This window comes from Grampus griseus, assembly GCF_964374135.1.
Source record: "Grampus griseus genome assembly, chromosome: 14".
Taxonomy (NCBI): domain Eukaryota; kingdom Metazoa; phylum Chordata; class Mammalia; order Artiodactyla; family Delphinidae; genus Grampus; species Grampus griseus.
In genome coordinates, this window is record NC_139008.1 from 29,779,653 (window position 1) to 29,794,822 (window position 15,170).

The 15,170-nt window shown below is 49.8% G+C and overlaps 1 protein-coding gene across 1 annotated transcript in view; it reads left to right on the top strand.

The window, feature by feature from the left end:
- The window catches only part of LOC309832696 (uncharacterized protein), a gene marked incomplete at its 5' end in the record, with an annotated part of 144,772 nt that overhangs the window by 113 nt on the left and 129,489 nt on the right, over positions 1 to 15,170 (top strand). Inside the window, 5 exons of the mRNA XM_082670680.1 lie at positions 5,834 to 5,994; positions 11,069 to 11,139; positions 12,942 to 13,107; positions 13,184 to 13,327; positions 13,994 to 14,165. Coding sequence (XP_082526806.1) covers positions 5,834 to 5,994; positions 11,069 to 11,139; positions 12,942 to 13,107; positions 13,184 to 13,327; positions 13,994 to 14,165 — 714 coding nt within the window. The remainder of the gene's footprint in view (positions 1 to 5,833; positions 5,995 to 11,068; positions 11,140 to 12,941; positions 13,108 to 13,183; positions 13,328 to 13,993; positions 14,166 to 15,170) is intronic.

A 15,170-nucleotide genomic window follows, 5' to 3' on the forward strand; every position in this document is an offset into this window, starting at 1 on the left:
CACTGGGGACAGTGTTTTTATAGCCAAATGTATGTTTACCTGTCCTTCTGCTGCCTCCCTTGGTTTTGCCTTTCATGGGGAAAAGGAGGGAGAGATTACAGGTGGATCCCTCATCTCTCACTCCCAACTTTCACCAACATCCTCTGGAAACTGAGACCAGATCTGAAATCCTGAGTGAGGAAATGCTGACTTCCAGGCTCCTGAGCCTGGGTGCAGGGATGCTTAGCTGTCTGCAGGGATACTAATACTCCGATGCAGGGTAACAATGTGGAATGAACTTTAATTTGTTGTCTATTTACTGCAGGAGGGTACAGGACAGTGCTATCCATTAAAAATACAATGCAAGCCAATATGTAATTTAAAATTTTCAAGCAGCCACACTTAAAAAGTGTAAAAAAAAAAAAAGCAAATGAAATTAATTTAATAATTATTGTACTTAACCCAATATATCTAAAATATCATTAGAAAATGTAATCGATATAAAAAGTATTAACAAGATGTATTTCCTGTTCCTTGAAACCCAGTGTGTACTTTATACTTAGAACATATTTCAATTTGGATGCCAAATTTTCATTGCAAATACTTGATCTCTTTTTAGATTTCTTAAAATTTCAAGTTGAAAAAGTACTTTTGTATACTAAGTTGTTTCAAACATACTTAAAATTTTCCAATAACTGACTTGAGCACAGTTTTTAATTTAAATTTAATTAAAGGTTTCTTCATAACACCAGCCACATGTGAAATGTGGCTGGTGGCTACTGTCCCAGACAGTGCAGGTCTGATCACAGCTGTTTTACTCACTGTATTTTCACCTATTTGCCTCTCACACAGCTGGTGTTTAGTGAATCTTGTGCTGGCTGGATATATACATGAACGGGGATCACAACTGACATCTGAGAAAGCTGAAATGAGACTTGATTTCATTTCTGAAATGAGATGACATCAATTTCAATCCATTTCAGATCTCTCCCTAGAGGTGATGGAAAGATTTATTACCTCCCAGCGCTCACTGTTTTTCCCTTCTTGGTTGATTTATTTAGTAGGATCATCCAATGGTCTTTGTTTTTCTGAAACCTTTTTTAAACGTTAGATATGTCTTTTTAAGTGCTTGAGAAATGGAGGGGAAACAGACTTGGTTCGAGCAGAACGCTCTGAGAACACACTTTACTCCTGGGAGCTCGTGTTGGACCTGGGCTTGTAGGCATCACTGCCCTCGCATAGCAGGGCTGAAAAGCAGATGTAGAGGTTCGGTGGAGCAAAGAAGCCAGAAGGCTGGGTCTGTGCACAACTGGGAGTTTAAAGATTATGCACACACATGTTCAATCTGACGCCCCGGGTCCAAGTGATCAGAGTTGAAAGAAAGTTGAAAGGGAGACTGATTGACTGAAATGTCTTTGAAATGTGATTTTAGCCATTGATATTCTACTTTAATGCAAAGAGCATTTTGTTGGATGAGCCAAAACATTCGGGGGGGGGGGGAAACCCTGCCAAATACCCTAACATGTTCTATTATTTCAAAGGGTTTAAATGGAATGGTATAAAATGCACTTTCCCCCCATTCTGGGCAAGTGTGTTTTTCTTAAGGGATTAAACAGGGTGGTATATGTAATGATTACCAGTTGAGGCACAGTGGGGTGGTTTTGAGGATAGAAATGGTATTATTGGAACGTCATTGTATGAAAATGCCTGCAGATGGACCCCTGGCTAAGGCTGTTCTGGAAGGGTATGGGTGATGCCCAGGAAATGCCCAGGCGTGTGGCTGGAAGGAAGGACAGATGAGGAGTTGACAGTAGGTGGAAAGGGGGAGGCTTTCAGGTGACGTTGGGACAGGCAGATGGAGAGATGCTGACCCTTCCCAGGCAGGTGGTCTGAGGATCCCCTGCAGAGTGTCCTCAGCAGCCTGAGGAGGTCCCTGGCCGTTCTGTTCATACTCTGGTTGTTCTGCAGCTTAGATGGTGGCTAAATGAGGTATTACGAGATCTGCTGGGGAACCAAACTAGATAACCGTCCTTTACTGCTGTAGCCTCTGGGTCTTGCCACTGTTGGTTCACCTGTTCCTTTATTCACTCACTCATTCCTTCATGATAATGTAGTGGTTAAGGCTGTGGACTCAGGGTGCCTGGGTTGAAATGCTGGCTCCCCTCCTAACTGTGTGCTCTCAGTCTCTATGCCTCAGTGGCTTTATCTGTAAAATGGGAGTAATACTTGCCCTTACCTCAGGGGACTCTCAGGAGATTGAAGGCGTTTAATGTATAAATTGCTTGGAACAGTGCTTGGCGCACGGTAACTGCTGTGCAAGTGTTAGTTGTATTCATTCATTTAATCATTCCAGTCTGTCCTGGGGATCAGGAGCTGGGGGATACAATTTTGACAAAGGTGACCAAAATAATGAAATCATTAAAGTTTCACAAGCCTTATGAAGAGAATAGGATGCTAAGATAGACTACCAGGTCTGTATCAGAGATAGACACTGAGAGGTGAGGTCAGGGAGAGATGTTTTATTGATTGATTGATTGACTGATTTGGCTGTGCTGTGTCTTAGTTGAGGCATGTGGGATCTTTAGTTGAGGCATGTGGGATCTTTAGTTGTGGCATACGGGATTTAGTTCCCTGACCAGGGATCGAACCCAGGCCCCCTGCACTGGGAGTGCGGGTCTTAGCCACTGGACCACCAGGGAAGTCGCCGGGGAGAGATGTTTATGCTGAGGCCTGAAGGAGCCTAGGATGTGAGAGCAGGTGGAAGAGTGTTGAGGCCAGAAGGAACAGCATGTGCAAAGGCCTTGAGCTGGAGAAGGACCAGCATGGCTGGAGGTCAGGAGTGGGGGTGAGATGTGGCCAGAGGGGCAGACAGAGGCCAGCTCTCATGGGAAGGCTTTTATTATGAGTGCATATGGGTTGGGGTGGGTGGGGTGAGAGACTTAGGGGCTGTTAAGCAGGGAGAGATGTGACTGGATTTAGACTTTTAAAACATGACTAACTGTGGGGGATGAACCATAGACATGGGGGATAATTAGGAGGCTGCTGCAGTTGTCTAGGTGAGAGAAGATGTGGCTTTGCCTAGAGTGATGGTGATGGAGATGGAGAGAGAGAAGGATGGAGGGAGGGAGGGAGGAATGAATAGAGGGGGGGGATGGATGGGTAGATGGAGGGAGGGAGGGGTAGATGGATGGAGGGAGGGAAGGAGGAATGAATGGGGGGGATGGATGGGTAGATGGAGGGAGAGAGGGGTAGATGGAGGGAGGGAGGGAGGAATGAATAGAGGGGGGGATGGATGGGTAGATGGAGGGAGGGAGGGGTAGATGGATGGAGGGAGGGAGGAATGAATAGAGGGGGGCATGGAGGGAGGGAGGGAGGGAGGAATGAATAGAGGGGGGATGGATGGAGGGAGGGAGGAATGAATAGAGGGGGGGATGGATGGGTAGGTGGGAGGAGGGAGGAATGAATAGGGGGGATGGATGGAGGGAGGGAGGGATGAATAGAGGGGGGATGGATGGAGGGAGGGAGGGGGATGGATGGAGGGAGGGAGGGGGATGGATGGAGGGAGGGAGGGGGGATGGATGGAGGGAGGGAGGGGTAGATGGAGGGAGGGAGGGAGGAATGAATAGAGGGGGGATGGATGGGTAGGTGGAGGGAGGGAGGGAGGAATGAATAGAGGGGGGGATGGATGGGTAGATGGAGGGAGGGAGGGGTGGATGGAGGGAGAGAGGAATGAATAGAGGGGGGATGGATGGAGGGAGGGAGGGATGAATAGAGGGGGGATGGATGGGTAGGTGGAGGGAGGGGGGATGGAGGGAGGGAGGGAGGGATGAATAGAGGGGGGATGGATGGATAGGTGGAGGGAGGGGGGATGGAGGGAGGGAGGGATGAATAGGGGGGGATGGATGGGTAGGTGGAGGGAGGGGGGGATGGATGGAGGGAGGGAGGGAGGCCTGATGGAATTGGCACCACTTGCTGGCACATGGGACTTGGGGTGATGATAAGGGAAAAGAGGGGAAGCACACACGACTCCCAGGTACCAGCTCTAGCAATGGGGTGACGGTGATGCCAGTGCCCAAGATGGGGAAGAGCAGGGTGGGGACGGGGCAGGGAGTCACTCCCAGCCCCATGAGAGAGAGGAGAGCTGGAATTATCTCTTTTTGTCCCCTTGGCCGCCGGACCCTTAAATGTCCTCTTTCAAGAGCAGGTCAGCAGCCCACGGGGTGGGGCGGTCGCATGCCTCCTCCTGGCCTTGCCCTGCTTCCATCTGATTTGTGATTTCAGAAATTCCAGGCTCGCCGGTGGAGCAGGCGGCCTCCTGCATGACTTCATGCTCAGGTGAGCAAGTCTCTCCGGAGACCTTATCACACTTCTGGTGACCCTGAACCTGAGACAGGGCCGGTAGGTGGTTGGGGAGGCGAAGCTGACCACTGCCAGGTGTGATTAGGGACAACCCCAGAGGGCCTTGGCCACATTCCCAGGGAGGCCATTTGGGAGGAGCAAGACCCGTTCTGCAAAGGCCACCAAGTCACCAGCATTTAGAGAAGCAAATAGCACCCTCAGCTTAAAATGGCCTTAAGCCATCCCAGCCCTAAGGCCCCTGGGCTTTTTCCTCATACCTTGTGGTCTCCAGGTGGAGTAAAAGACTTCAGCCAAGTGATTCTATTTGCATCTTGGGGTGGAGTAGATTAGAGAAACTTGGGGCAAATTGTTTGGAAAGAAGCATTTTGGTAATGTGTGAGATGTGGTTATATTTGAGCACAAAGAAATTAACATGAATATGTTAATTCAATTCCAAGCCCAGGAAAAGGGTGAGGTGTCATAATTAGTAATTTAATAGTATTTTGCAATTGGTCCGCTGGTCTAAATAGAAGGTTCAAGAATCATAGACTCTGATAAACCATAATGGAAAAGAATATGTAAAAATGTCTATATGTGTATAACCAAGTCACTTTGCTGTACAGCAGAGATGGGCACATTGTAAATCAACTAGATTTCAATTAAAAAAATAAAGAAGGGAGGGAGGGAAGGAGGGAGGGAGGGAGGGAAGGGAGGGAGGGAGGGAGGGAGCAAGGAAGGAAGGAAGGAAGACTGCTCCCTAGATCTGATCTTCCCCAGAGCACCTACTTCACCTCCCCAATACCTCCAGACTGTCCAGCCCTACAGCTCTGTTTTCTGTAAAGATCAGGCTAATCTCTCCAACCCACCTCCTGCCCCCACTGATAACCACCAAGGCAGTAGGTGAGGAATCAGACTGCCAAGGTTTGGATCTCAGCTGTGCAACCTTGGGTAAGTTAGTTAACCTCTCTTAGCCTTGGTTTCCAACTCTGTAAAATGGACAAAATAAGAGTGCCCACCTCAGAGTTGTTATGAGGCTTCCATAAGTTAATATAAAATAGATCAGTCGTTCTCAACAAGGATGATTGTATCTCCCAGGGACATTTTGCAAATTCTGGAGACATTTTTGCTTGTCACAACTGGGGTGTGCTACTGGCATCCAGGGGGTAGAGGCTGGAGATGCTGCTAAACATCCTGCAGTGCACAGCAGAATTACACGGCCCAAAATATTAATACTGCCGAGGCTGGAAAACCCTGATGTGTGTAAAGCTCTCAGAAGAGGGCCTAGAACATGAAACACTGGGTAACATTTATTAAGCACTTATTGTTATTATCTTTATTTTCTCCTTCACTCTCTTGGGGTCTGCAGCCACCCAGCCTTCCCTTGAGCTGGGAGCAGGCAGCTCATAGACCAAAGGAGAGAGGGAGGTGGCAGTGAGGATGGCTAAGTAGTCCAGGTGGAGTTGAGTCTCAAAAGGTTTTGGATTGTCAAGGTGACACTGCGTCCTCTGCCCTCCAGGTTCAGCTGATCCCCACCTCCCCCTGGGCACCAGATACACCTATCACTTTTCCACCAACACCAGCACCAGCCTGCAGGGGGCCCAGGAGGAAGGGAGTGGCCTTGGTCTCCAAGGCTTGGTCACCCTTGATGTGCTTGGCCCCTGCCAGATGGCTTTACGGGTGAGTATCTTTGGGTAACCAGGAGGTCACACTGACATGGGGGACGGCCAAGGGGAAGCCACAGTCCCCTGAAATTTCCCATTTGTCTGATAAATGGAGAGGAGCTTTCTGAGGAATCTCAAATTCAGCGAGTGGGGGCTCTAGAGTAACATGAGAACGTGGTGTCATTTTGGTTGGAGGAGGTACCATGGTAGGTCCAGTGGGGGGAGGAGCGGGGGTTAAAGAAGGAGTGAAGGGTATTTCTTGGAGCAAGTAGAGCCACAGGATGGGGACAGGCTGTGTCCTTGGGAGGACTGAGAGTCACAACTGGGGAAGCTGCAAGTCCCAGGGGTGAGCAAAGTCAGAGCAAGTTAAGGTCTTGTAGACAAAGGAGCAGACTAGGGTGGACACCGAAGACCTGGTTGGGGCCTCCAGGCCTCCCCTGGGTTCCTTTGTATAGGCACACCTCGGAGATACTACAGGTTCGGTTCCAGGCCACTGAAACGAAGCAAATATTGAAATAAGGCAAGTTACACAAGTTTTTTGGTTTCCCAGTGCATATCAAAGCTATGTTCACACTATACTGTAGTCTGTTAAGTATGCAATAGCATGATGTCTAAAGAAAGTACATGCCTTAAATAAAAAGTATCTTATTGCTAAAAAATGCTAATTATCATCTGAGCCATCAGTGAGTTGTACTATCTAATAGTAACATTAAAGATCACTTACACAGCTCATGCTAACAAAATAATAATGAAAAAGTTTGAAATCTTTTTAAAATTACTAAAATGTGACACAGAGACAAAATGAGCAAATGTTCTTGGAAAAAGTTGTGTTGATAGATTTGCTTGATGCAACCTTCAGTTTGTACAATAAAAAATGCAATATTGGGCTTCCCTGGTGGCGCAGTGGTTGAGAGTCCACCTGCCAATGCAGGGGACATGGGTTCGTGCCCCAGTCCGGGAAGATCCCACGTGCCGTGGAGCGGCTAAGCCCGTGAGCCATGGCCGCTGAGCCTGTGCGTCTGGAGCCTGTGCTCCGCAACGGGAGAGGCCACAACAGTGAGAGGCCCGTGTACTGCAAAAAAAAAAAAAAAAAAAAAAAAAGCAATATCTGGGAAGCACAATAAAACGAGGTATGCCTATACTGGGCAGTGGTGGTGTTAGTACTGGCTTCAGTCAAGGTGGAATTATGAGCTAGATTCTCTTGGTGGTTGTAGGTTTCTTTTTCATCAAGATTTTCCTGAAGCTCCTCCATGTTCTTGCAAGTGGAAATGCCTGCCCATTCTTCTCTGTCCCCTTTCTGATGACTCTCATGTGTTTCCTGGACAAACCCTCCCACCCTGCCTAAATGGTCTCTTAGTTTTCATTAAAGTCTTATGTCCTACTTGGGAAGCGTTTTTGAGCTGGCTGGAGCACTTGCTGACAAGAGTTTCTCAAAACTGCTTTGGGGGATTCCCTGGCTGTCCAGTGGTTAGGACTTGGCGCTTTCATTGCCAGGGCTGGTTGGGGAACTAAGATCCTGCAAGCCGGGCGGCGCATGGCAAACAAACAAACAAACAAAAAACAAAACCCAAACTCTTTTGTTATGTTTCATGTAGACCTCCGGATGGGGTCTTTTATGGGGTGGCTCTGAGCTGCCTCTGAATTCTTAAACTATCCAAAATGTTAGTCCTGGTCAGAGCTGCTACTTTACTAGTCTTTGCTGTCCTTTAATGTCTATCAAAACACTAGTAGTTGTTTTTTCTGCAGGGCCAGTTTTCACAAGGCAAATCGTGTACTGCGGTTTTAATTGCTTGTTTGCTTTGTTTTTAGCATTAATAAAATTGATAATGTCTAATGTTGGCAAGGGTAGAAAGAATTGGCTCATTTCAAAGATTTGTGGCACAGGGACTTCCCTGGCAGTCCGGTGGTTAGAACGCCACGCTTCCACTGCAGGGAGCAGGGGTCCAATCCCTGGTCGGGGTATTAAGATCCCACAAGCCACGTGGTGCAGCAAAACAAAAAACAAAAAAATCTATTTGTGACGTAAATGGAAAATTTACAGCCACTCAGGATGCAATCAATTAAATATATTTTTTGAGGGAAAAGGGTGAAAATAAGTATTGAGAACAATGAATTTCACTGATTAAACACTCCTCTGTAGCCACCCCCAGATCACGAAACCCCCATAACCGCCCTCATTTTCTCTTCCAGTCACTTCTGCCAAAGGCTCTCCCGAGTTCTAGCACCATAGATTAGTTTTGCCTGCCTTTGAACTTCTCTTTAAATATTTATTTATTTATTTAGGCTGCGGCCAGGTCTTAACTGCGGCATGTGGGCTTCTTAGTTACGGCATGTGGACTCTTAGTTGCAGCATGCAGGCTTCTTAGTTATGGCACGTGTGATCCAGTTCCCCGACCAGGGATCGAACCTGGGCCCCCTGCATTGGGAGCTCAGAGTCCTACTCACTGGACCACCCTGCAAGTCCCTGAACTTCTCTTTAATGGAACCATACAGGATATTCTCTTTTGTGCCTGGCTGCTTTTTATTTTGATTTAAAAAAAATTTTTTTTATTGGGGTAAAATGTACATAACATAAACTTTACCATTTTAACCATTTCAAGTGTACAATTCAGTAGCAATAAGTATATTCCTAATGTTGTGTAACCATCACCACTCTCCGTATCCAGAACATTTCATCATCCTAAACAGAAGCACTGTACCCCTTAAACACTAACTCCCCTTTTCTCCTTCTCACAGCCCCTGGTAACCTCTATTCTACTTTCTGTCCCTATGAATTTGCCGATTCCAGAGGTCTCATGTAAGTGCAGTCACTTATCACAAACAACTCATGATCAACCTGTGACCTTTTGTGTCTGGTTTCTTTCACCTTTTATAAGGTCTTCAAGGTTCATCCACATTGTAGCATGTAGCAGAACGTCATTACCCCCCCTTTTTTTAATATGATACTTCCCAGCTTTGTTTCTTTTTAAATATTTATTTATTTATTTTGGCCACGCCGGGTCTTTGTTGCAGCATGCGGGCTTCTTCGTTGTGGCATGTGAACTCTTAGTTGCAGCATGCATGTGGGATCTAGTTCCCTGACCGGGGATAGAACCTGGGCCCCCTAAATTGGGAGTGTGGAGTCTTAACCACTGGACCACCAGGGAAGTCACCCCCACCTTTATTTTTAAAATATGTTGGTGTTGTATTTTAATTCAAAGTGTATAGTTTTATTTTTAAAAATTTTTTGGCCACACCACATGGTATGTAGGATCTTAGTTCCCCGACCAGGGATCGAACCCATGCCCCTGCATTGGGAGCATGGAGTCTTGACCGCTGGACTGCCAGGGAAGTCCCCAGGACTTCATTCCCTTTTAAAAAATTAGTTTGTATTTTTTTATTGTAAAAACCCTATAAAGTTTACCTTTTTTTCATATTTATTTATTTATGTATTTATTTGGTTGCGTCGGGTCTTAGTTGTGGCAGGCAAGCTCCTTAGTTGTGGCTCACAGGCTCCTTATTTGCAGCTCTCTGACTTCTTAGTTGCAGCACATGGGCTCCTTAGTTGTGGCAGGTGAGCTCCTTAGTTGCGGCACACGGGCTCCTTAGTTGTGGCATGCGAACTCTTAGTAGTGGCATGCATGTGGGATCTAGTTCCTGGATCAGGGATAGAACCCGGGTCCCCTGCATTGGGAGCGTGGAGTCTTAACCACTGCACCACCAGGGAAATCCCAATTTACCCTTTTTTTTTTTTTTTTTTTTTTTTTTGCGGTACGCGGGCGTCTCACTGTTGTGGCCTCTCCCGTTGCGGAGCACAGGCTCTGGACGCGCAGGCCCAGAGGCCATGGCTCATGGGCCGAGCCACTCCGCGGCATGTGGGATCTTCCCGGACCGGGGCATGAACCCGTGTCTCCTGCATCGGCAGGCAGACTCTCAACCACTGCGCCACCAGGGAAGCCCCAGTTTACCCTTTTAAAGTGTGCAGTTCAGTAGTTTTTTTAAAAAAAAATCTCTCTCCTGTCTCTACTAAACTTTTAAAACATATGCTTTAAAAATACAGTTATCATGGATAGCTTTCAAGCAAGTGGTCAGTCATAAGCGATATTGGTAATGTGGCCGAGGGATTCATTGTCCTGGACCACATCTCAGTGTCAAGTGGAACTGTATTTCACCCTAAGATTTCAAGCCTGGGTTACTGGGGAGGTGACAGACCCTCTGTCGGGGGAGGGGAGCTGGTGTTGAGGAGACAGGGGAATTAGGTTTTAGACAAGATGAATGAGGACTAGTTACTTTGAAGAAGTGAAATCACGGGGCAGTGAAACCATGTGATACTATAACGGTGGACACGTGTCATCATACATTTGTCCAAACCCATAGAATGTATGACACCAAGGAACCCATATGTATACTACGGACTCTGGGTGATGATGACGTGTCAGTGTAAGTTCATCAGTTGTAACAAATGTTCCACGCTGGTGGGGATGTTGGTAATGGGGAGGCTGTGCATCTTTGGGGGCAGGAAATCTCTGCACCTTCCCCGCAATGTTGCTATGAACCTAAAACTGCTCTAAAAATACTCTAATTAAAAAAAAAATGAAACCAGTCAGGTTAGGGATGCAGGTTTTAGGGGTGATTTTATTCATCTTTAGAGAGCCCATCTTTTGCAATAAGTACACACACACACACACTCACCCTCCCAAACACACACGTGCAACCATGGTTGTACTGGGACATCCAAGTCTTTTATTCAAGATGACAACGCTTTTTTTTTGGTTTGCTTTGCAATCCTAACTTAGTTTTGTTTATACCGTGGAGCCATATGAATCTCTCAAAGTTCCAGGGCCTTTTGGGGCAAAACGAGAAGCTAATGAGAACTTTCTGTACATTGAGTAGGGAGCAGAGGTGCCTGGCTATTTAAATTATTTATCCCTAGAGACATTCGGCATCTACCAGCCCGACACTAGACTCTTCCGCTCAAGGGATGGATCTCTCTGCCTAACCCTCCACATGGGTCATGCTAGGTCCCAGAACTACTTTAGGTGGTGCCAGTGCTGGTGCGGGCCTGGAATTCCCCAGGAGAGGTCACCAGCTCTCCGTGCTTTCTGCTTCAGCTCCAACACTTCCAGGTGACATCCATCCTGGGGTCCAAGGTGGAAGTTCTGAAGGAGTCAGAGAGTTTGAGGTAAGACGCTGGGTCTTGCTCCCGATGGGGCTGGATATGTGAGCCCTGCTCCCTCTTCCAACGGCCGCCGGGCACTGGGTGCATCAAATTATATTGGAAGAACCCGATTCGGGTGACCCTGCTGCAGCAGAAAGAGGCTGTCTCGGACTGAAGTTCAAAGAGGGTTCCACCTTTGTTTTGACCGTGTAAACTCTCAGACCAGACCATTGATGAGGACCATTGTGAGCTGTCGTGATGTGGGAGCCTTGAATGAGTCCACATTGCCTCACGCGGCCTTCCCTCATCTGGTGGAGGGAACTCACCTCATATTTTCCTGGCTGTCACGCCCAGCGTGTCCAGATTTTGTGTCTGCCCAGCACCCTCTGGCCTTCATCCTTAAGAACATTCTGGAAGACACTGGGCACCCATTGAGGTCTGCCCTTCTCCTTCCCCACCCCCGCTAAGATGGGGGTTTTCCTGGAGACCCATAGCTTCTCCCTTCCCAAGCCAAGCTCCCCTTTGTGACCCAGCCAAGCCTGGAATTCTCCCTGGGCTGTGTTTCCCAGGGCTCCCGGCAGCGGCTTCAGTGGCCTCAAAGCTCAGTCCAGCCACCAGCCTGAGGACAAGCCCATCTCCACAGATTCCTCTTCCTTTTTTATTGCAAATTCATTTGTTGAAAAAATAAAGCCTTTGTGTGGGCATACAGGGGTGGGGGGTGCCGCTGTGGGGGCAGATGGAGGCCTACTGAAAAGCTTAGGGTGGTCTTCTCGGAGGGGACAGCCTGGGCTATTGTCCCTGGACGCCTCATCAGAAATGCGAGTGGGCAGGGCTGTCAGCTCCTGAGAGACCAGACTGACACTAGCTATTCTGGAAGGGGCGGGCGCCATTAGCATTTCTCTAGCCTGAGGCCCTGGGGGCTGCCTCCAGTGGGGGTAGGGTTGGGGGCCTCAGACTCCACTGGGAGCTGGAGAGGGGGTGGTAGCCTCCCCTGGGAGATTCAATAGGGCCACTTTTATCCCTCAAGATTCTGCTTGCTGGCTAGCTGATGGGGTTTGGGGTTTTAGCAGTTTCCCCTTTATCGTGGGGCACCTCTCTCTTCTACCTCCATCCACTGTCCGCAAAGGTGGGCACTCCCCCAGCCCTCACCCCCGACCTGCCCCATAGCCTCCCTCACCAGGCCATACCAGACGCTGCCCGGCTTGCATACCTCGTTGTTGTCAGGCTAGGGGTGGCGGGAAGAGAGTATTGGGCTGAACTCTGGTCCCAGCTCCTCGCAGACTGGCTGTGTGATCGCCTCCAGTAGCTCCCTCCACCCCATTTCCTCCTCTGTACAGTACTGGAGTCTCAGACACTTCCAGCTCAGGGTTCCTGAGACCTGTGACTGAGCCATCCTGCCCGGGTTAGAATCCCAGCTGTGCACTCTGAGCCTTAAGCTTCCTCATATACAGCGTGAGTGGGGGCTGCTTCCTCCCTGGTGAGCTGGGAGAATGAGAAGCTTTGCAATGCAGGATGCCCTTGGAAGCTCAGCTTTTTGCTTATTCAAGCTGGGTTGACACAGGTACATTTCGTCCAAGTGGCCGCAAGGTTGGGAGCAGCTTGGAGCAGAGAGTTGGCTGCCTCCTGTGTTGTTTGAGAAGTAGCTGGAGAGCTGAGCTGAGGAGGGGAAGCGAGACCATTTGGGGCGATATGGGGGTACCTGGGTGCTTCCCATGGGACTGACCTATGGGGTGGTGCGCAGGAGGGTCAGGGATGTTCTGGCCCTGTTGCGGAAGAGGTGGCCTGGGACCTTGGAGGGGTCCCCCTGACGCCTGGTCCCCGCGCAGTGCCGCTCTGGGCCGCGTGCCGCTGCGCTTCGTCCTGCAGGCAGGGCGCGTGGCACGCCTGTGTCCTGGCCACCCCGAGCCGCGCTGGACGCTGAACGTGAAGCGCGCTGTGCTGAGCCTCCTGCAGGGTCGCCCGGGCACCCGCAGCCCCCAGACCGTCGAGGAGGTGAGGTTCGAGCCTGGAGGGGGTGGGTGGTCGAGTGAGGGGGGAGCAGGGGGCTGACTGGGCCCCGCTCGCCCAGGAGGATATCCTGGGCAGGTGTCCCACCATGTACCAGCAACGCGGAACCAGGCTGCACAAGACCAAGGACCTGGCGCGATGCTCCCTGCGCAGGGTGCGCGCCTCCCTGCGCTCCCAGGCCCTGCCCGCAGCGGAGGTGAGTACTGTGCCCGAGACCCTCCCATCCTCTTTGCAGTGCCGCCTTCTTTCCCCTCCTCCCTCCTTAGCCCCCCTCCCTCCTTAGCCCCCTTCCCTTTTCTCTTTATTCTCTGCTCCCCTTCCCCCCTCCATCTCTCAGCCCTTCTGCCCACCACTCTGCTCCCCTCCCGCTGCTTCTGTCCTTTCCCTTCCCTCCACTTCTTCTCTCATCCTCCTCTCCCCCCACCCCTCTCCCTACCCCCTCTTCTCCCCTCCTCTTCCCCTCTCCTCCTCTTGGGTCCGTAGCTCCCTGCAGGTGAAAGTGTTGTGTAAATAGTAAGCAACTGTATAAGGATAAGGGATGATCACTGCTAACACGATTGGACAAAGCCTCAGCATCTAGAGGCTGATGCAGGACTGCACTCTGGTGTTGTTATTCATTTTCCAGCTGAGGCTTTATCGTTCCTCTCCTTGAGGTTACTGCTTACTGCACGTTCTTGCTTTTCTTGGCCTTCCACCTCTCTCTATGGGGAGGGGGGTGCTGAAGCTCCAAGGTAGCCCCCAGAGGGCTCCCCCGCAGCGGGCTCCCCCACAGCCTTGGCCCTTGCTGCCGGTTTCAGGGGCCCTGGGGGGGGGTTCCCTCACTGCCAAGGCCTGGCCTGAGCCTCCGCCTCTTCCCCCCATGGTCCAGGAGGCCTTCCGCCTGACCTGTGTCCAGAGTTTCCAGGCCGGAGTGCTGGGGGAGGCATCCTGCATGGAGCTGGACACCGTGGGTCCCCTCTCCGGGGAGGCGAGTGCTGTGCAGATGCGGACCCTTTCCTCGCTCACCCTGCTGTATGAGATGCCCCAGGACCCAGCTGTCGCAGGTGAATGAGGGTGGGTACAGGGACCCTTAGTTGAGCCTCACAGCCTCCCCTGGCCAGAGGGGCTCAAGCAAGCCTAGGCTCCATCCCTCTGTCCCTGTCTGGACACTCTTGAACTGTTTCTGAAAGTGGCCATCGTCAGGAGAGTGAGCCTCTCTTTCTAGAAGTTTCTCTCGGCTCACATGGCCCAGGCTTGGTCTTGGCCTCCTCCCTGGGTGGTCCTCAGTGGAGATGGAATCTTCTGGTTCCCAGCTTTTGTGGGAGAATCCACCTTACATCTGATGACCTTTCAACCTGACCATTTTGGGGGCAAACTGACTCAGGTTTCCTGATTTTCTGGAAAATTCCTGCCAACACGTAGCCTCCCCTGGAGCTTGGATCCCTTCTATGATTTCGCACAGAAAGAAACAAGCAAGGCATGCATCTGAGGAAAAGAGTTGTTTGTTTTTGTTCTTGTTTTCCATGATGGAAAAATGGCTATTTCCCTGAATAATGAAATAAGGGTAGTTAGTTCTTACTGCCGACAGTTTGGAAGGATTTACTGTGGGCCAGTATCTGTGCTGAGGGCTTTATGGGGCTTATTTAATTTAATTCTCATCATGACCCCATTAGGAAGTTACTGTTATTATTAGTTGTATTTTTCATTTAAGGAAAATGTTTCCAAGAGATAAAATGACTTGTTTGAAGTCACAGAGCTAATGAGAGCTGGGACTTGGACCCCCGGGGTCTTTTCTGTAGCCCTGGTAGGTTGAATCATGTTTGCCTCGGAGGACAGACTCCCTGCCTGCACCACCCTGGGGAGAACCCAGCAGGTGGGGACTGAAGCCCTGGGTCTTCCCAGCATTCCCTCTGGCTCCACGGAGCCCAGGCTGAGATCCCAGGCTGACCTGCCCCCTGAGCCCTCCCTCAGGCACAGACACTGGCAGTGACTGGGACATCTAGTGTCAGGACCTGGTGGTTCCCCGTTGAGTGGAATGACCTTTTCATACATACATTTTTTAAACAGCT